The sequence below is a fragment of the Tetrao urogallus genome (assembly GCF_951394365.1).
Source record: "Tetrao urogallus genome assembly, chromosome: 1".
NCBI classification, from domain to species: Eukaryota; Metazoa; Chordata; class Aves; order Galliformes; family Phasianidae; genus Tetrao; species Tetrao urogallus.
Window position 1 is genome coordinate 9,792,308 of NC_136813.1, and position 20,216 is coordinate 9,812,523.

At 45.7% G+C, this 20,216-nt stretch overlaps 1 protein-coding gene across 4 annotated transcripts in view; it reads left to right on the plus strand.

The window, feature by feature from the left end:
• The window catches only part of FAT3 (FAT atypical cadherin 3), a gene marked incomplete at both ends in the record, with an annotated part of 358,948 nt that overhangs the window by 133,089 nt on the left and 205,643 nt on the right, over positions 1-20,216 (plus strand). For all 4 annotated transcript variants that reach the window (XM_079536455.1, XM_079536457.1, XM_079536456.1 and 1 more), the window contains one exon: positions 742-1,056. In XM_079536455.1, the coding sequence (XP_079392581.1) occupies positions 742-1,056 (315 nt within the window). The remainder of the gene's footprint in view (positions 1-741; positions 1,057-20,216) is intronic.

Sequence of the window (20,216 nt, forward strand, 5' to 3'; positions counted from 1 at the left end):
AAAGGTCATGGCTGTGTCCAGGGTCATAAATGGAATAATTGCTAGTTTCTCAAAAGCCAGATTTGATGCATAAGTTGTTGGACAGGAGCTGAGGAATAATGCAGATGAATTACAGCTGAACTGCAGATAGTGAATTAAGAAAGGTTCCCAGCATCCTGCACCCTGCACTGCTAAGCAGCTCCCAGAGCCTCTCTGCTGGGTGCTGCTGCAGGCTGGGGGTTCTGAAGCGTCATCTGTGCCTATTATGGGGTCCCAAAGCCTCTCTAAGGCCTCATAGAAAATTGCAGAACAGTCTGATTCTTAAAAAAAATAAAATAAAATAAAATAAGGCAAAAAACACACCTTCATTGCTAGCACTGATCACAGAACTCTGGTTTCCTCCATATTTCTTTGTGCAATTCATAGCCAATGGTGAGCTCCTTCCCTATCAAGGTTTGTACAAGCTTGCATCGCCAGCAGAAAAGGAAGGCACTGCTTCTGTTACTCAGCTGCAGCCCCAGCATGGAACTGGTTATGGCATTAGGACACTTACGAAGAACCATCTTTCTCAGTGCAAAGGGCTGAGATGTTGAGCAGGTTTCGGGAATCGATGGCTGAGATTCTTTATGTGCACATATTTAGTTTTGTAAGGTTGAAGCATTAAAAAATCTGCACACATTTCTGTCAAACAGCCAAATCAAAATAGATGTGCTTTTTCATTGATCCTATTCCTGAGATCCTCTGCTTGCTGTTTTTCCACAGGAGTTATCTACACAGCAGATGTCCTTGACCGGGAGACAACCAAATCCTACTGGCTGACAGTGTATGCCACTGACCACGGGGTTGTCCCGCTCTATGCTACCATCGAAGTCTACATCGAGGTGGAGGATGTGAATGACAATGCCCCACTCACCTCTGAACCCATCTACTACCCATCCGTCATGGAAAACTCGCCAAAGGATGTATCTGTCATTCAGATCCAAGCCCAGGACCCTGACTCCAGCACTAATGAAAAACTGGCATACCGGATTACAAGTGGAAATCCCCAGAATTTCTTTGCAATCAATCCCAAAACAGGTAAGAAAATCCTGCTGCCTTATGGTGGTCAGGAAATGCTAGTCAGTTGTTTATGGGCTTCGAGATCTGTTGATGGTGCATTGCTTTCTTAAGATGTGTTTTGTTCTTAGTTATGTGCCTAAAGCATCTTCCTGTGCACTTGTAAATGAGCACATGGCAGCTGATGCTGCTGCAATGATCACTCTTGTGTAGGTCACTGAATAGCTGCTGGCTGTGGCCTCTTTTCTGTGTCTGTAGGGATGAGACTTTGCTGAGAAGTGCTGGGAGGCAGATTCAAGCTGTTGTATACCGTGAAGCAGAGCCTCATGCTTTGTAACGCGTTGTGGCTCTGCTGAAGTGAGTGGCAGCACACTTGACAAGCACTTGTAATTAGGCTGTCTGTTACAGCAGCCGGATGCAGCTGTACAGGTTGTTTCATATAAAAAGACAATGCAGATGATCTAAAAATTCTTTTGGCCTTAAAAAGAACCTATGGGGCTGTGGTTGGCTGTCCCAGCCCCACTATGCTGGAACAACCCTGGGCATCGCCGCGCCCTCATTGCCACAGCTTGGGCTGTTCAGGTGAGGATGCAGATGTCTCCCAATGTCATGGGTGCTCCATTGGATGTCTGCCTGTGTTTGACCACCAGCAGTCCTCATTCCAGCATTTGCCTCATTCCACCATCTGCCTTGCTCATGGTCTGTACGGGGAGGCGTCTGACCTAACGGTGTGGGCTGAAGAGCCAAGGGGAGTGGGCTGATCTGTGTCAAAGTAGCTCAGAGGATCGATGCAGTTCTCATGCTCCTGGTTTTGGTCTGAGCTTTTGACTTCTTTTTTTTCCAAGTGTATTTATATCTGCTGCAAATTTCTAAGTGGCTAGAGAAATAAAAGGAATACACCTGAAAGGGAATACTTATACTGTGGTATAAAAAAATTATATTCATGAAAGAACTTTTCACCATTTGGCTGGGCAAGCCTAATGCAATGTGTAGCATAAGAAGGGGTCGGGATCATTCAGGCACAAGCCCAGGTGAAGAAATCGTAGAGCATGTGTATTCACTTTGTTCAATCTGGTGAGCCCTAAGGCACATATCTCACTTATTTTTAACACTTGAAATGGTCAAAGATGGCTCTTCCATCTGCATCCTTTCCCTTCCTCCCCCAGCCCTAGAAATCCCATATGGACAAAATAGCAGAGTTAGGACTCTGCCATGTTTAATGCATGCACATCCCTGCCATCGGCTCCTACTGTAGAGCATCCTGCTCAGCACAACTCCACTTATCCACACAGCTTTGGATTTCAGTGTCATGTACCAGAGGTGGGTGCTCAATGCTGGCTGCTTCCAGCGGTACAGGGTGTGGGGTTGCTCCTTCTGCTGGAGCAGATTGTGCCAGACTGAGAGCATCACCCTATTGAATTGCAGTTAATGCTGAGGATGGTTCAACTTCATTTTGAGCTGAGAAAATTCTGAGAGCTAAAAGGCATCAGGAGGTTAACATTTTACTGTTTGGGCAACCCGGCCCCCATTGCATTAGGTGAGGCTCCCAGCCAGTGCCTGACTGCATGAGGGAATAAATCATCCCCTTCCATCCAGCCCACTTGGTGCCAAACACAGAGCAGTGCGAGCTGCCAAGGCTGCCCCTTCTCTCTTGTTTATTTTCCCTTTGATCAGGCTGATGAAGTGTGTGCACTCTGAAGCCCCTTGTCCCAAAAAAGAGTTCTGTCACTTGAACAGAAGGATTTTGTCTTCCCTTGTGAAGTACTGAAGCATGGCGAGTTTTGCCCTCCCTCTGCTCAGTTTAGAGTCTTCCTCCCAACAGGAGGCTGGCGTCCCAGGAACAAAAGGCTGATGGGTTTGCCTAGAAAACGTCCCCAAAATCTTCAGCCAAGACTTTCCTGCAGGGCATTACCTTTGCTAACGCAATGATTTAGGCTCTGGTCATTTATATCGGTGACTTTGCACATGCAGAAGAGATTTGTAGTGTGCCGGCTCAGCGTGCTTGCTGGGACTCGGTGACACTATAACTCATGGAGCACTTCGCACAGCAGCCGTAAATGTGGCAATGTGCTGTATAATCAAGATTAAAAGGTTTAATGTGAACCCAAATATGTGATGATGGAAGGGAGTGTGGGTGAGTGAGAGCAGTCATTTGTTAGAAAGGATCTTTTATTTTCTTTGTTGGTTTGAGAGTTCAAACAGAGCCAGCAAACTGACACCTTTCTGCTGTGACTCACCGTGTCTACAGGCAGCATGAAGGCCCTGACACAAAATTTTTAGGACCTTTTCTGGGATGCAGGAGAAGTTGGCCTCAACTGGAGAGAGGAAGTTCTGAAGCATTTGGGTGCTTTTAAGGCAGTAAGATCTATTTCTCCTCCAGTACTCCTTGTATGCTTTGTCTGTAGGTACAAGAAACCTTTTAATAGAAAACCTGTAACTTCCTACATTATACATACAGCTCTGGGACCTCCAACACAAGAAGGGCGTGTGCTGTTGGAGCAGGTCCAGAGGAGGGCCACAGAGATGATCAGAGGGCTGGAGCACCTCTCCTATGGGGACAGGCTGAGAGAGCTGGGACTCATCAGCCTGGAGAAGAGAAGGTTCTGGGGAGACCTTATAACAGCCTTCCAGTACCTGAAGGGGGCCTACATGAAAGCTGAGGAGGGACTTTTTATAAGGACAGATAGTGACAGACCAAGGGGAAATGAGTTTAAACTGGAAGAGAGTAGATATAGACCAGATTTCAGGAGGAAATCCTTGACTGTGAGGGTGGTGAGACCCTGGAACAGGTTGCCCAGTGAGGTTGTGGATGTCCTCTCCCTGGAAGCATTCAAGGCCAGGCTGGATGGGGCTGTGTGCAACCTGGTCTAGAGGGAGGTGTCCCTGCCTATAGCAGGGGGTTAAAACTACATGATCTGAAGGGTCCCTTCCAACCCAAAGCATTCCATGATTATAGACTGGCCCAACTCTGGATGGGTATTTTAAGTATGATGGACTGCAAGTAAACAGCGTGCATTTGGACCTGTTTGGTAAATCATGGAATCATAGAATATCCTGGGTTGGAAGGGTCATTGAGTCCTGGCTCCACATCAAAGAGCATTGTCCAATTGCTCCTTGAACTCCTGCAGCTCGGGGCTGTGCCCACAGCCCTTTGGTGCAGAACCTTTCCTTCAGCCCCACCTGATGCAGCTCTGTGCCATTCCCTCAGGAGCAGAGAGCGGAGCTCAGCGCTGCCCCTCTGCTCCCTGTGAGGAGCTGCAGCCGCCATCAGGCCTCCCCTCAGCCTGCTCTGCTTGGCGTTGCACAAACCAGGGGACCTCAGCCACTCTTTATATGTCATTTACCCTCTAGACATTTTGCAGCCCTCCTTTGAACTTTCTCTAATAGCTTTATGCCCCTTCTATATTTTGGTGCCCAAAACTGCACCCAGTGCTCGAGGTGAGGCTGCCGCACATAAAACAGAGAGAAACAGTTGCTCCCCTAGGAGCCAGGGTCTGCCACAGAGCTGTGAAAGGGTCTGCTGCAGAGCTGTGAAAGCAAGACCAGCACACCACCAGCATCCCACCTCTGCTGAGGATGCAGATGGGACTTTGGGGCTCTGCTAGATCATGTTTGGGGTTTATAGAGGTTGGCTGGGGTCTGAGCCATGTGTCTGTGGATGGGGTTAGAGTTAGGATGGGAACGCACATAGCCCTACCTTGTGCAGCTAACTGCTGTCATCTCATGGGAAGGTCTTTGTTTTCTCACCTCTGTTTTCTTTCCTAGCACACAGCCAAGCATCATTCTGCGTCTCAGAGCGTGCTTTTATCTTATGAGCTGATATTCATAGGTACAAGCACTAAGTGAATAATGGCGCACATGAGTATGTGTGAAACCATAAATCACCCACACTCCTGAACAAGGGAGCCTTGTTCTGCAGCCTGCTGGAGCCTACTTCTACAGCTCAGGGTCCAATTCAGCAAATCAGGATTTTCTTTAGTTTTACTGGGCAAGGGGTATTGTCATACATATTTTTCTGAGGGGGTGGTTAAAGTGTTTTTCAAATAGCTGAGAATGACTCTGATGGTTACATTACTGCAGGGAAAGGCATAGTGATTTCTGTGCTTCTTTTTCTCAGTGACATTTGCACTCAGCAGGGATGGATGAGTTCTCACTGTCTGGTACACTGCCTGCCTGTCATCAGGGTCAAGCTAACACCTGGTGGGGTTGATGTAGAGCTTGGGCTTTCCCTTCTTACCTTGACTGTTGTGCAGGGGAGGACTTGATCTCTGCATTTAGCTCGTGCAGTTGGAGGAGCAGCACTGGTAAGGGCTGGGATTTGGGGCTGTAGCCAGGGACCAGGCATGCAGAGGGACTGAGCCCACGGGATGTCATGGCAGCTCCCAGCCTGGTGAGTTATTTCAGGGTGAGAAGCTAGTGGAAGAAGGTAAATAAAACGTGTGATGGAGTTATAAAAAAATGATTGATTAGAGCCGTAAATTCTTCTTTTATTTCACGTATATGGGTGTTAATTTCACAGAACAGCACAGTGATAATTTACTGCATTGATTTATTAGTTTTTGTGCTCTGAAGAAAATAATGAATTTTAATTCAAACCACTACATTCTTTTTTTTTAGAGTTCCACATATATTGGACAAACCCAATAAAGTTCTCTTCAGCCTTATGTTGATTAAATGATATTTTAACTAACACTCCAGCAGACCATACTTAGCTCTCACACACAGTGATTCTGTTGATGTTTATGAGTTTACATTTATGCTGGTCTGTCTGAGAATGTTGTTTATACCTGGCTTTGGCTCTTGCTGGTCATGTTTAACAAAGACAGATCCCTGGCATTCCCGAAACAGTATTTGCTGAGGCTTTAAAGCACACTGAACTAGTGGGGTTAGAAACTGTGCGTGGAGGTCAATATATCACTTCAGAGCAGCAATTCTCAGCTTCTGGAAGTTGTCTCTGAACTGTCACATCAAGATTTGACAGAGACCGGATGTTTTCGGACTGAAGTAATATTAATATTTACATAAGCTAATTTGGGAGTAGTGAGTGTCAGGTTTTAATTGATATGAATGCTAAGGAAGATAATACCCCTCTGAAGGCTTTTCTTTCTTTGCACTTCCTGAAACAGCATAACATCCTGCTGGGGGTGAACGCCACATTTGCCATGCCATATAAATCCTGGACTTCACCCTCCTTCATGCCTCCCGATTTTTACATCTGCTTTTGTCTTCTGTGCTCAGGAGTTCTTGGAACTCTGCAATAAATGCTTGCTCTCCAAGGCCCAAGTGATTCCGTGTTGCTTTTTTTCCAGTAGAGGAAGAAAAAATGTTAAATATTCCAGATTTTTGTTTTAAGTTCTGCTGGGTTTTTATGGAGATAACATTTCAGAGGGACAATAGTCCAATTATTGACATTTATGCTGTACTTTGAGTTATGCCAAGGACCATATGGACAATGAGTGGAAGCTAAAGCAACTTAGTCCATGCTGCATTCAGATCTTTTGGTTTTAAACTCATGCTGCCTTTGGTCAATGAAAAGACTAATATTTATTGGTTCCATAAAGCAAGGGGCATTTAAAACTTCCTCCATATAAAACACCAGACCATTTGAGAAGATGAAACAAAATAATTTCTTAATAACATTTCTAGGGGATTTTGGAGCAGCAGTATCAAACTAAATGTAGTTTCTTACTGTGTAAGAAGGATTTCATGCTACTTGTTAAAAAAGTCTGTTCTTCAAGAATAGACAACTTCATATGTTCATTCTTGAACATCGATTCTTTCTTCTTCCTCTGTAATTTTAGAGTTCTTCTGCATCACTGGAGGACCTGCTGAGATTGCAGCTGATGGTGTTTATGCTATTAAGCTCTTTTAAAATATCCCATGAAATGAGATCTTAAGGCATCTTGTAAATGAACGCCAGTAGTTTTTGGGTTGCTTGGTTGTAGTTTTGTATCTGAGGGGGTTGTTCTATTTGCCTGTTTGTTTAATTGCATTCTAAGCTGCCATCTCCCTTCACAATACATCAGGTGCTACTGTGATCAAATTGGGAAATCACCTCCCTCCCTGCTGGAAGGTCCTTCTGCAGTGTGCCTGGTGGTATCTCCTGCACACTGTTGGTGTAGTGCCATGTTCAGCAGCTCCATGTGTTGTGTGACAGCTGCGCAGATTGTGTCATGCTCATTGCCATTCATAGAACCACGGAATCACAGAAATGTAGAAAGGCTTGGCTTGGAAAGAACCTTAAAGATCATCTCGTTCCAACCTCCTTGCCATGAGCAGGGATGCTACACGCTAGACCTGATCAGATATCCCCAGACCCTCTCCAACTCAGCTGACCTGTCCAAGGTCATGTGAAATTTCGTGATGGAAGCAACCATTGGTTCCATTGTAGATCTCTTAAATTAATGGTTTCATTCTCCCTTCTGTTATAAAATCATAGAATCCTTTGAGTTGGAAGGGACATGTAAAGGTCACCTAGTCCAACTCCCCTTCAATGAACAGGGACATCCACAGCTAGATCAGATTGCCCAGGGCCTGATCCAGCCTCACCTTGAAAGTTGTCAGGGATGAGGCATCAACTACATCTCTAGTCTAGTCTCCCCGCAGACTTCTATTCTCCAGGCTGAACAGCCCCAGCTCTCTCAGCCTGTCCTTATAGGAGAGGTGTTCCATCCTTTGGATCATTTTCGTAGCCCTCCTCTATATGTGCTCTAACTGCTCCATGTCTCTCCTGTACTGAGCACTCCTGGACGCAGTGCTCTAGGTGAGGCCTCGTAGCACAGAGCAGAGGGGCAGGATCACCTCCCTTGCCCTGCTGGCCGCACTGTTTTGGATGTAGCCCAGGATACAGTTGGCTTTCATTTTATTTTATTTTACATCCAGCTTTATACAAATACTCAGTTCTCCAACAGTTGCACAGTTCAGCCCAATATATCATAACTGATCTGTAACTATCCGTAACTAACACAGATTTTTAAAATGTAATTCCCTTAGTGCATTAGCTAGCTTCCCCTTTCTGTAATTTATGTTATATCAACACATACTAAACGATCTACTCTTTTCTTTCACCTCTCAATATTATTTAAAGTATAACTCTTAATGACTTCTTTATTATATGCTAACTATTAAAAATCGAGCTTCTAAGTATTTTAAACGCTTTAATTTCTACTTTGGGATGGCTCATTCTTTACTCGACACCATATTTCCGATGGTTTGAGCTTGGGGTTAGCAGCTCGCAAATCAGAGGTTCAGAGATGTTGCAGTTATGTATTAGTCAGTGGGACCTAAGCAACCTGCCAGGCACTGTACAACATATTTGACAAAGTTGCTGCCTCGAGGAACTTGTCATAACAACAGTAGTAATAGTAATAATAATAATAATTAGGAAAAAAAAAAAATAACAGGGAGGAAAGGATGTAAATCATCAAGTCCATCTGCTTGTCAGTGCATATTTGCTCCCCGGAGCATATTCTCAATTAACTCCTGCAGCTCAGCAGTGACACAGACTCTTCTTTTGATTTTGAATGAGTCATTTAAACTCACTGCTTTTCTTTTTTCTTTTCTTTTTTCCCAACTGGAAATATTTTCTGACCTCATTTTCTGAAAATTTGTCCACCATATAGAGTCAAATGGGCTCTGAAAATGCAAGCTATTGATTTTTCAGGCATCTAAGCATTCACAGACATCCATGTGCACTCATTTATTCGTAGGCAAACAAGAAGAAAGAGCAACATCACTTCTAAAATCATAGATTAAAGAGGAATAAATAACTCTTTTAGATTAAGTACTATAATCTAGTGCCACACCATTGATTCCATTAAGAAAAGGAGAAGGCTTGGGCTCAGCTCACCCATCTCTTCCTTATTCCATGGTTGTGATTTCCTCCATGCTCTGTGTTATCTGTGGAGGGGATGAAGGTGTGAGCTGTGTCACCTTAGTTAAGACTACAGTAATGCTGCTATTAATAAAATAATAAATCCAGCTTTATCACCTCTGCTGAGCAGACTTGATTTCTGCTAGCTGTGGGTTTTGATTCCTGAGCAGCTGAATACAGTTGAGCTTGCTGGATGGCTCTGATACCAAGTGCCTCTTTTAAAATTGCATTCACAAATACAATACTGCTCATAAATGCCATTTTTTTAATAATCAGCAGATTTAAACACGGCCTATAGAAATTTTAACCTTTCTTTAGATCTCCATGATGACCTTTTTTCCCTCTTCCACATTAAGAAGCTTTGTGAGAATTCCCATTGACTTGACTGGTCTGTTGTGTCCTCACTTACTCAATAAACATTTTTTAACCTGAGCTCCCTACTTGATTCAGTAGAGACTTATAAGTCCGAAGGGCAGTAGCATGGCGTGAGCCCATGAGTCTTTGTTTGCTCAAGGAAAAGGTTACTGCCTGACAGGAGAACAAAGCAGGGAAGCACGAATCTTGGGTTAATGTCATGCCAGTGGGGAGGAATTTCCCCGCAGATGTTAGGAGCGTCAGTCCATCGCCTGTCGCAGTCCCATGCTGAACACCTTCGACATTTCCCTGATGGAAAATAACTCCCCCCTGCCCTGCCTCATTACAGATTCTGGGACAGCAGGAATTTTGCTACTAGTCCATAAATTGATCTTGTTGTATGTTACATCTGTCATGTTATTTTCAAGAACATCAGGAAAGCAGACCTCTATCATATTCATAACTCTGGCTGTCACCTTCTGTCTGTCAGTCTGATTTCTCTGTTCATGCATTTCCAGAAGTCTAAACCAGTCAGAACTGGTCAAGAAACCATCTGTCTTTTTCATGGGTTGTTCTGTTCCTTCACTACTTTGTAATTTGGATCACTGCATTCACTTGCAGGTGGACAAATACTCTTGATATAACTATTACTAATGACAAGCATAACTGAGATTATTGGGGGAAACTCTGCACCATAAATATTGAGTCACAATCCTGTTAAACAAATGCACAAGTCTATGGATACTTGTCATATCCTGCTGCACGTTATTATGATAATAGCAGTGAATGCCCTTATGTTACAGTAATTGGTTGTGGCCCAAGCCTGAACTCTGGCAAGGGAAATTAGGTTTGTGAGTTATGAATGCTGAGACATGGAGCCTGAGAATGTGATGTTCATGTAGAACCCTGTGGGTGTGCCAGGAGCTTCCAGGGAGGAAAGTAAAGCTGTGATGTTAGGCCAGGTGAGGGGAAGACTTGGGGTGGGGGGGTAATGACTTTTGGTTTCTTTTGATTTGCTACTGCTTTTTAATGAATCAAGTAACTTGCATCTTGCTGTTGCCTAGCAGTCAAAGGTACTAATGGTGCCGATCATTTTGGACAAAGTGGACGTGCTAGGATCAGAACAGATATCACTAGCAGACATATCAAAGCAGATATTGCTAGGATCAACATTTTTATCTTTTCCTTCATTACTGTGAGTATGCTCATATTGTCATCTCAGGTCAGGCACTTTTCCTGGCTTCAATGGTGTATCTTCACATTATTGTATGAGCATTCTATCTCTTTATGGTCTGGAAGTTAGAAGTGTAACCTGCAGCCAGTATTTGCTCTGAGGGTAACAGCCATCTTCAGCTCTTAAAAAACAGGGGTGGAGACATTTCCAACCTGAGGAAATGAGATTGACCTATGCTGTATGTGAATATTGAAAAAAAATAGTTTGGAAATGGGAAGAAGAAGAGGGGGCAACTGTAAAGACAGGTGTGTTTGCATAAGCCATTATGATGTCAGTAATTGCAGTGTTAATTTTTCTTTGTCTTCCATCACATAGGAGGTTGCATCAGCACCTAATAAACTTGCAAAGCTTCATCACCTTACAATACAGCTGAACTGGTCTGATCACAGCTAAGGCTAATAGCAGATTAATGTTGTTTTTCTTCTTCCCTCTCTGACTCTCTGTCTCCATTAGAGTTACTCTGTTATAACCAAAGTTAATTATTTCTTGTGAAATTATTCTCCCATCACTTTCTCCCTTCCCTCTGTGTTAATGAGAGTGCTTTTCTCTCACTGGTAAGATTGACACAACTTCTTTGAAGTTAGTAACGCTGTTGCCAGTTCTTGCCAGTTAAGTATGTGACCTTATCAGTATAATTGTACAGATCGCATTGCCATATGTCTAGATGCACTGAGCTTAATTTAACGGAAGACATATATGTGTAAAAATAAAGCAGTATCTGGGGGTTAAATATTGGAAGACCCCCCTAATCACAGCTTTCATCTTATACAAAACTTTCTGCAGAAATCTTAGAGCCCCAAGTTAAATGTAAAAAGTTTCCCTGTAACGGACTCTGGTCTCCTAGCTATATTTTCACATTCATCATCCCGTGGCTTCTACGATATCTGCACTTTCTCACCTGTTGTACTTGCATGGTGTCTCTTCCCTTGGTAGCAGAGTCCTTCATGCCATGTGGTGAGACAGAGAAGCAGTGCTGCCCCTTTTGTGCAAACCAGAAACTGAGGCAAAGAGAGTTGCTAATAAGCTATGCTAATAGTGAAGATGCAGACTTAATTTACCTTCAGAACCACTAGCTATGTACAACATAAAGCCTTTCTGGTGAGCGTCCAGACTGCCCCACTGAATTTCAGATGCTGATCCCACACCTCCTCCCTCTCAGCTGCAGAGATTCCTCTATATGTGCACAGTGCCTTGGGTGGGCATGTAGGAGCACCTGTTTCCTACTCCATTTCTAATTAGCCCACCATTTCCCATCCTTGCATTTCAGCTCCTCTTCTCTTGCTCAAAGGCAAGCTTGGGATGCCCAAGGGCAAAGAAGGATTCCAGTTTGTCCATGTGCAGGACCTGGATGGCTCTAATGAGGCCTCCAAGGCATATAGAGACAGAGCTGACTCATGTCCCTTGGGAAAATAAAGTGAAGCCCATCACCATCAGCCTGATGCTTACACAGCAGCTTGTCAGTATGTCTGATGTCATGGGGCGAGGAGGCAAAACCGGAGCTCTCACATCTCAGACTGCCCCCACACGACTGTGCTCTTTGTTCGTCACCAGTACATTTCTTTGTATTGTCTTTGCGAGAACATTTTTACTCATTGCATCCTGTGAATGAGTTGATGTCATTATCTGTTTTGGGTTTGCTGCCATCTTAAGAGAAATATCATGTTTTTGTCAGATAGTTTGCGTGCAAGGAATCTGTGCTACAGTGATCTATTTGGCAGTCAACAAGTAGCTTTTCAGATCTTTAAAGGATTTGCTTTTAAAACTGCCTAATTCCTGAACTTCAACTTCATAGCAGTGTATGAACATTGATGCACACTCACTTCTTTTTTCAAGTAGCCACAATACCCAAAAGGTAAATGTAAGCCTGCTCTGCAAGAGATTATTTTGGCTATAGTTAATTTGCATCCATTCACCATATGCTGCATATTTTCTGACCATCACTTCAATCACCGACACCGAGTAATAATAAAATGTGCAGTATCAAAAAAAATAGTTTATGAGAGAAGCACAGGTGATCATAATACTAAAACTTTGGCTGAGTGATGCAGTTTATACCATCCAAGAATTTGGCCATCTTATCCTTTAGCAGATATTATTACAAGACGATATTGTCATTGCTGAAAAATGTTCAAGTCATTTCTGTTAATGTGAAAACAGGGCATTTTTAAATCTCTGAAGAAATGTTGTGTGCCCATGACTTTACATTATTCAGAGAGATCCTCTGGGAGAAACAACTGAGGAAGAAGTTTCTCATTTTCATTATTATTCAATGAATTTAAGACAATTCTTGAGATGGAATCTGGGAACATATTAGAAATGACACTGGGAATAATTGTTGCTGAATTTAATCTATTGAATATTTGTGAATTGGACTGATTAAACAGAGAGAATAAACACACAAAAGATTACCCAAAATAGGTGCAGGGATGGAAAAAATGGCAGATAATAATAAGGGCTTAGATGAATGTGATGCAGTAGATATTTTTCAAGTGAGTCTATAACTTCTTATGAGATTTATCTTTTTTTACTTTCTTTTTCTCTTGTAATACTTAATGTAATACAAACAGATTAAGAGAATCTTATGTATTAAAAGAAAAAAAATAAGTCGTATGACCAAAATTAACTGCAAAGTAGTCCACAGGGACAAACAGCTACATTGACTCAGTAAGGGGCCCATAATCTGAATTTCTATGCTTGTCAGCCCCTCTGCTTGAATTGTCTTCATTTGATGAGGAGAGAGTCCTCCACTGAGTGACAGCCTGGCGTCAGACCAACAGGATACAGTGGTACCATCACTCTCCCATGAGCTCAGCTCCCATCTGTCTACTATGTCTCTCCCCTCCCACTTACCTGCTGATAACGAGGGAGGATCTAAAAGGCATAACTGCAAGTATCGGTACAGGATGGGACCGGACCTGCTGGAGAGGAGCTCTGCGGTGAGGAACCTGGGGCTCCAGGTGGACAACAGGCTGGCCATGAGCCAGCAGGGTACCCTGGTGGCCAAGAAGGCCAGTGGGATCCTACAGGGCATTAAAAGGAGCGTGGCCAGCAGGTCAACGGAGGTGATCCTCTCCCTCCACTCTGCCCTGGTCAGGCCTCACCAGGAGGACGGCGTCTGGTTCTGGGCTCCCCGGTACAAGAAAAGGCCGCGATCTCCTGCAAAGAGTCCAGCGGAGGGCCATGAAGATGATCAAGGGCCTGGAGCACCTCTCTTACGAGGAAAGGCTGAGCGACTTGATGTTGTGTTGAGGAACATGGTGTAGTGGGAGCTATTGGTAATAGGTGAACGGTTGGACTGGGATATCTTTTAGGTCTCTTCCAACCTTGGTGATTCTGTGATTCTGTGATTCTATGACCTGGGTCTGTTCAGCCTTGAGAAAAGATGACTCAGAGGGGATCTGATCAATGTCTGCATCTAAGGTGACGGCGGCCAAAATACAAGGGCAGTGGCCACAAGTTGTATCAGAGGAGGTTTAGGTTAGACATAAGGAAGAACTTCTTCTCTCAGAGAGTGGTCAGGCACTGGAATGGCTGCCCAGGGAGGTGGTGGAGTCGCCGCCCCTGGAATTGTTCAAGAGGCATCTGGATGACGTGCTGCGTGATGTGGTTTAGTACTAGTGGTGGCAATGGTGATGAGACGGTTGGATTGGATGATCTTATAGGTCATTTCCAACCTTGTGATTCTATGATTCTTTGATTCTACGATCATCTCAAGAGGTCCCTTCCAGCCCCTACAGTTCTGTGATTCTGCATCAGGGAGAACACTGTGCTGCCAAGGAGGAGAAGGCAAATACGGACACTGCTGCGGGAGGTGTCAAAGCAAACGTTCAAATCTCTCGGTCTGTACTATCATCTATTCTTTTATTTTCTTTCCGACGTATAAATAAAGGAAATTAATCCAATATTCATTGCTGCTGGAGTGAAGGGCTCAAAAGGATGGGAGGGGAGCACCGGACCTCTGTTTACATCTGTGTACGAGGGTGGACAGTGATAGGACAAGGGGAAATGGTTTCAAACTAAGACAGCAGAGGTTTAGGTTAGATAGTAGGAGGAAGTTTTTCACACAGAGCGTGCTGACACACTGGAACTGGTTGCCCAAGGAGGCCGTGGATGCCCCATGCCTGCAGGTATTCAAGGCCAGGCGGGATGTGGCTCTGGGCTGCCCGGTGGATTGAAACTAGGGGATCACTGTGGGCCTTCTCAACCCAGGCCGCTCTATGATTCGGTGATTCTATGACCTCGTGCGCTCATGAAAATTACAGAGAGAATTACTTGAGAAAAGATGGCTAAGAGGGGACCTGATCCAGGTTGATAAATATCTGAGGTGTGGCAGCCATAGTGGTGAGGCCAGTCTCTTTTCAGTGGTACGTGGAGACAGGACAAGGGGAAAAAGACATTAGCTGCAGCATAGGAAGTTTCGAACGAATGTGCACAAGAACTTCTTTACTGTGAGGGTGACGGAGCACTGGAACAGGCTGCCCAGGATGGGTGTGGAGTCTCCTTCTCTGGAGATGTTCAAGACCTGCCTGGACGCCTACCTGTGCAAACTGGTGTAGGGAACCTGCTTTGGGAGGGGGGTTGGTCTCAATGATCTCTAGAGATCCCTTCCAACCCCTACAAATCTGCAATTATGTGATTCTGTGGCCTCGTGCGCTCATGAAAATTACAGAGTGCAGACGGATTGCAAAAAGGGGAGGTGGAACAGGGAGGTGGGATTGGGGTGTAGGGTCCCCAGCCCCGAGCTGGGTGCACGGCCACACCCGCACCGGGGAAAGGCATTGTGACATCACAGGCGGGGCATGACATCAGTCTTCATCAAGTCACGCTGGCGGCCTCCCCCAGCTCAGACACTTGGAGCACTCGCTCCGTCCTGGTGGTCACTGCTGGAGCTCTGCTCTGGGTGACAGCCACTTGTGTGTTGAGAGCGGTCCTTGGGAGAGAGCAGGATGAAGCTCAGCCTGACTCTCTTCCTCATCTTACTTGCTTTCATCTCTCCAATTCCTGACACGTCCAGCTGCCTCAGCTGGGTCGGGAATTGGGACAAAAAGCTGCTCCATCCCGAGGAGCAGCATCCCTTACAGACCGAGTGCCAGCCCTCCAGCTGGCTCTCCTGGCTTGGTCCAACCACCTGCCCCACCAAGATCGACGATGGCAACAAAAGGAACGTCCTTCACCAGGAGCACGGACCAACTGACACCAAGAGCCAGCCCTCCAACTGGCTCTGCTGGTTTTGCCGAATCATCTGCTCCAACCAGATGGAGGACGGGAACAAAAGGCAGGTCTTTCACGAGAAGCAGAGCCCGGTTGAGAACAAGGCCCAGCCCTCCAACTGGCTCTGCTGGTTCGGCCTAACCACCTGCCCCACTAAGATGGAGGACCAGAAGAAAAACCAGGTCCTTCATGACGAGCAGCGTCCGATTGAGTCCAAGAGCCAGCCCTCCAACTGGCTCTGCTGGTTCGGCCTAACCACCTGCCCCACTAAGATTGCGGACGGCAAGAAAGGCCAGGTCCTTCCCGAGGAGCAGAGCCTGTTTGAGTCCAAGAGCCAGCCCTCCAACTGGCTCTGCAGGCTTGGACTAACATCCTGCTCCACCAACACGGAGGACGGGAAAACAGAACAGGTCCTTCATGAGGAGCAGCGTCTTGTTAAGTCCAAGAGCCAGCTCTCCAACTGGCTCTGCTGGTTTGGACTAACATCCTGCTCCACCAAGATCGAGGACAGCAAGAAAGACCAGGTCCTTCCCGAGGAGCAGAGCCTGTTTGAGTCCAAGAGCCAGCCCTCCAACTGGCTCTGCAGGCTTGGACTGACATCTTGCTCCCCCAAGACCGACGACGGGAAGAAGAACAAGGTCTTTCATGAGGAGCAGAGCCCCGCTGAGACCAAGGGCCAGCCCTCCAACTGGCTCTGCTGGATTGGACTGAACACCTGTCCTCAGAATGGAGAGAAAAAAGTCGTGCGTCCTGAGAAGAGCCTGCCCGTTAATGCTGAGCGCCGTGCCTCCCTCTGGCCCTTCTGGATTGGCCTTTCTCCACACCCCAGATGGGTCCCAAACAGGGCCAGCGAGTCTGTTGATCCAGAGGGCCCAAAGCAGCAGTCCCCGCACACCGAGCAAAACGCCTTCAGCGTGCCTGACATCCTCAACAACTTCAAGGACTTAATAACGCCAGCCCTGATAATCTGCGTCATCCTGGATTTATGGGGAAACTGCTATCTGTTCCGGCTGCTGTGGGTTGCCTACCAGCTCTGGAGAGATTTCTGAAGACATCAGGCACAGGTAAGCGCTCGGGATTCATACTGCACACAACGGACTGAGGGTGGGGAGCAGGGAACCGCAAAGGTCTGGTCTGTGAGGGCTTCCAAGCAAAGCAGACCTCCAGAGGTCCATCAGCTCTCCCCAGAGACTTGCCCGGCCGTAGGGCTGACAGCCAGCCCCGACTCCCACGCAAAACGGGGCCTGCCGGAGGTGCCGTGAGCCCCACGGGCTGCCCCGAGCTGTCCTGGGACGCTGCAAAAGCGGCGCAAGAATCAGAGCCCTGCAGGGCGATGCTCTGCAAAACGAGCCTGCATCCCTTTCTCTGCGCTCATGCCCTGTCATTTCCAGGGAACGGAACAAACGGCCTCAGCTTCAGAACGCAAACAGAGTGATTTCCACAAGGCGCTTCTGTCCATCTGGCAGCCTGTGGGTCAAATGGTGACCAAACGTGGCGCTGAAGGCACCTGCGATGACAACAACATCTTCCACTGGGTGGACACCAACCTCCCCCAGATCATCACCTCCATTTTCCATCAGTCATCAAATAAATAACATCATCATTTCCACAGCCTGTGTCATTGTGGTGGCAGGGCGTCCGGGACAGTGGCAGCACTAAAGGCATTGGTGCAGGACAGCGCTGCTGTTCAGGGACTGGGGGCATGTTCCTAGGCAGGAGGAAGGGCGGTGGGCCAGGGATAAAAGAGGCATCGGTGGCTGTGAAGCGTCCAGAGACAGCCATGCCCCAGAGGAGAGAGCACATGTTGAGCGGGAACCTACGTCCCACTGCGGTCATGCTGGGTCAGCTGTGCATGGTGATAGGACAATGGGAAATGGCCAAAATAGGAAGTTCTGCAGAAACGTGCATAATAACGTGTTCACAATGAGGGTGACAGGCCATTGAAATTCCTGCCAGGGTCGGCAGTGGTGTCAGTGTTTATAATTATCTTATGTGTTGTAGTCTGAGGGACATGGCGGTTTGCAGTGATACAACAAGAGGTAATGGCTTTGACATGAAGCATAGGAAGTTCGGCTCTAATATCTAAAGGCAGTTCTTCACAGGGAGGGTTACAGAGCACTGGATAGGCTGCCCACTGAGGTTGTGGATTCTTCTTCTCTGCAGATATTCGATACCCACCTGGATGCCTACCTGTGCAGCCTTCTGTATGGGGCCTGGGCCTGCTTTGCAGGGGCGTTGGACTCAATGATCTCTAGTGGTCCCTTTCACCCACTAGAATTCTGTGATTCTGTGATTTTCATCCACTTATTTATGTTATAGAGGAAGAATCTTCCTCTCCACCTCCAAAACTTCTGTTTTCACTGTTTTCCCCTGAATTGCTGTGCAGAATAGCTGGGATTTTACAAACACCCTGCAAGGCATCAACCTGACCTCTTTAACTTGCTGTTCTATTAACAACAGAAACACAGCACTGAGGATGCGCTAAAAGATTTAACTGGATAACAGAAATGTGAGAGAAAGGAAAGTTTCTGTAGAGACTGTTTTCTTCTTATCAACAAACACAAGGCAAGAGATGGAAACCTCAGTAAGATAATATGTTTCATTGAAATGACTGTACAAAGACATTCTCTCAATCAAAAAATGTTCCGCATTGAAGAGTGGTTCAAAGTGATCCGGACTGTGTATATATTTGGCTTTTGTTCTCATGAACTCTCACCTTTACCACTGAGAATGCTTTTGCCAAACAACAACAAAAAACAACAAAAAACACAGTGCCTTCAGGATATCTTAATTTTTCTGTATTGAGTGCTGTATGGTAAAATGAGAGACTTCATTTTTACTCTCTCTTTAGTATTTAGAAATAATTCAGAACTAAAAAGAATTCTGCGAGGAAAAGCAAAACCTGTACTATGATCCTGGTAAGTTGAAAGTATGACTTTTTAAAGTATGTATTTGCAGTTTTGTAGCACCTTCATAGCAACAATCATGAGGCAGCACCCCACTGAGCTTGGCAATGTAAGTGGAGTAAAAGATGGTTGCTGCACCAAAAAACTTACAGTCTAAAGGGAGCCTGAGACAACAGATGGGAAAAAGCAGATGGAAAAACCAAGGCGGTATTGATCATCCTTCAGGGAGTTGAGACCACACTGTGAAAACAGACTCATAGAATGATAGAATCAGTAAGGCTGGAAAGACCGTTAAGATCATGCAGTGTAACCGCCAACCCATCACCGTCATACTGCTAAACCATGTCACCCAATGTGGCATCTACCCTCTTCTTGAACATCTCCAGGGATAGTGACTCCACCACCTCGCTGGTGTGCCTGTGTGTGCCCACAATATTGTCCTGGGGCTGTGCCTCCTGGCACCAGGTAGGGCAGAAAGGAGATGGCGGAATGGGTTTGCCCTAAATTATCACAGGAATGGGAGAGGGAAGCAGTGGTGTTGTAGCATGTGGCTGACAGATTCTATCACATATGCCATGCCCAGCAAATTCTGACTGACCCTGCATGCAGGTGACTGTATTGGATACTCTGGCATGATGTTTGAGCTCCCCACATGGTGTTCCACGGGGGCTGGAGCCTCAGGCTCCAAGCGGCTTCCCCAAGTCTTATTGTACGAATGGGCTTCAGGACATGGTTGGCATTTCTGTGCACGGCAGGGGTGCAGTGGGTGCAGCTCTTGGCCTCCTCCCTGCTCTGTCTTACAGGTGTCAGCTCCTCAGCTCCTTGCTCCTCCAGCTGAGCTGACAGTCAGTGCATCTGCATCAGCATCCACAGAGACATCCCCCTACCCATCTCTCAGATGTCTCTATAGAAATATATTTAATTGATATGTATCTATATATTTCTACCAAATTTTTGCCCAGGTTGCAAAGTATTTGTTTTGTTTTGTTGTGTGTAAAGGGAAAGGTTTTTCAACAGAAACATACAAAGTGTGTTTTTTTTTTCTTGATTTTTTTCATTGATAGCATGCATAGCACACTGTTTTTTTTCCTCCTCTCCTCATTCTTTTTCATGAGAGAAGAAAGACAGCAGCAGTCTTAGAATAAAAGTGCTTGGTTGCAGATTCACTGGACTGTGTATGTCCAGAGCCACCTAGGAAGGCTGAGCTTTTCAAACACGGTGCCCAGCTGTGCTCTTGAAAGGTGAAATTCCTTTATTTTCAGGAAGAAGCTGTCTTCTCTGTCTTCTCAACAGAGTTAAAAAATACAGTATTTAACAGTATCTCAGTTGCCTCCTCCAATACCACAGCTCAAGGTTATTTTTGTAGGGAAAATTTAGAGGAAGACATGTTGTCTATGGCCAAAGTGAGATTTAGGAAGGTGTCTGGGTACCTGATGTCCCATTACTATTGTGTGACATCTGTGATAGCTGTAGCCATTTGTCCTAGAGTTATGATCCTAAATCTTCTTCCTCGCTGTGTAGGCAGTAGGACTCACTTTTACATGAAGAAGTTCGATGTCTCTTGTCATCTCTTTTCAAGCATGCCTGCATCCTGTGTCAACCA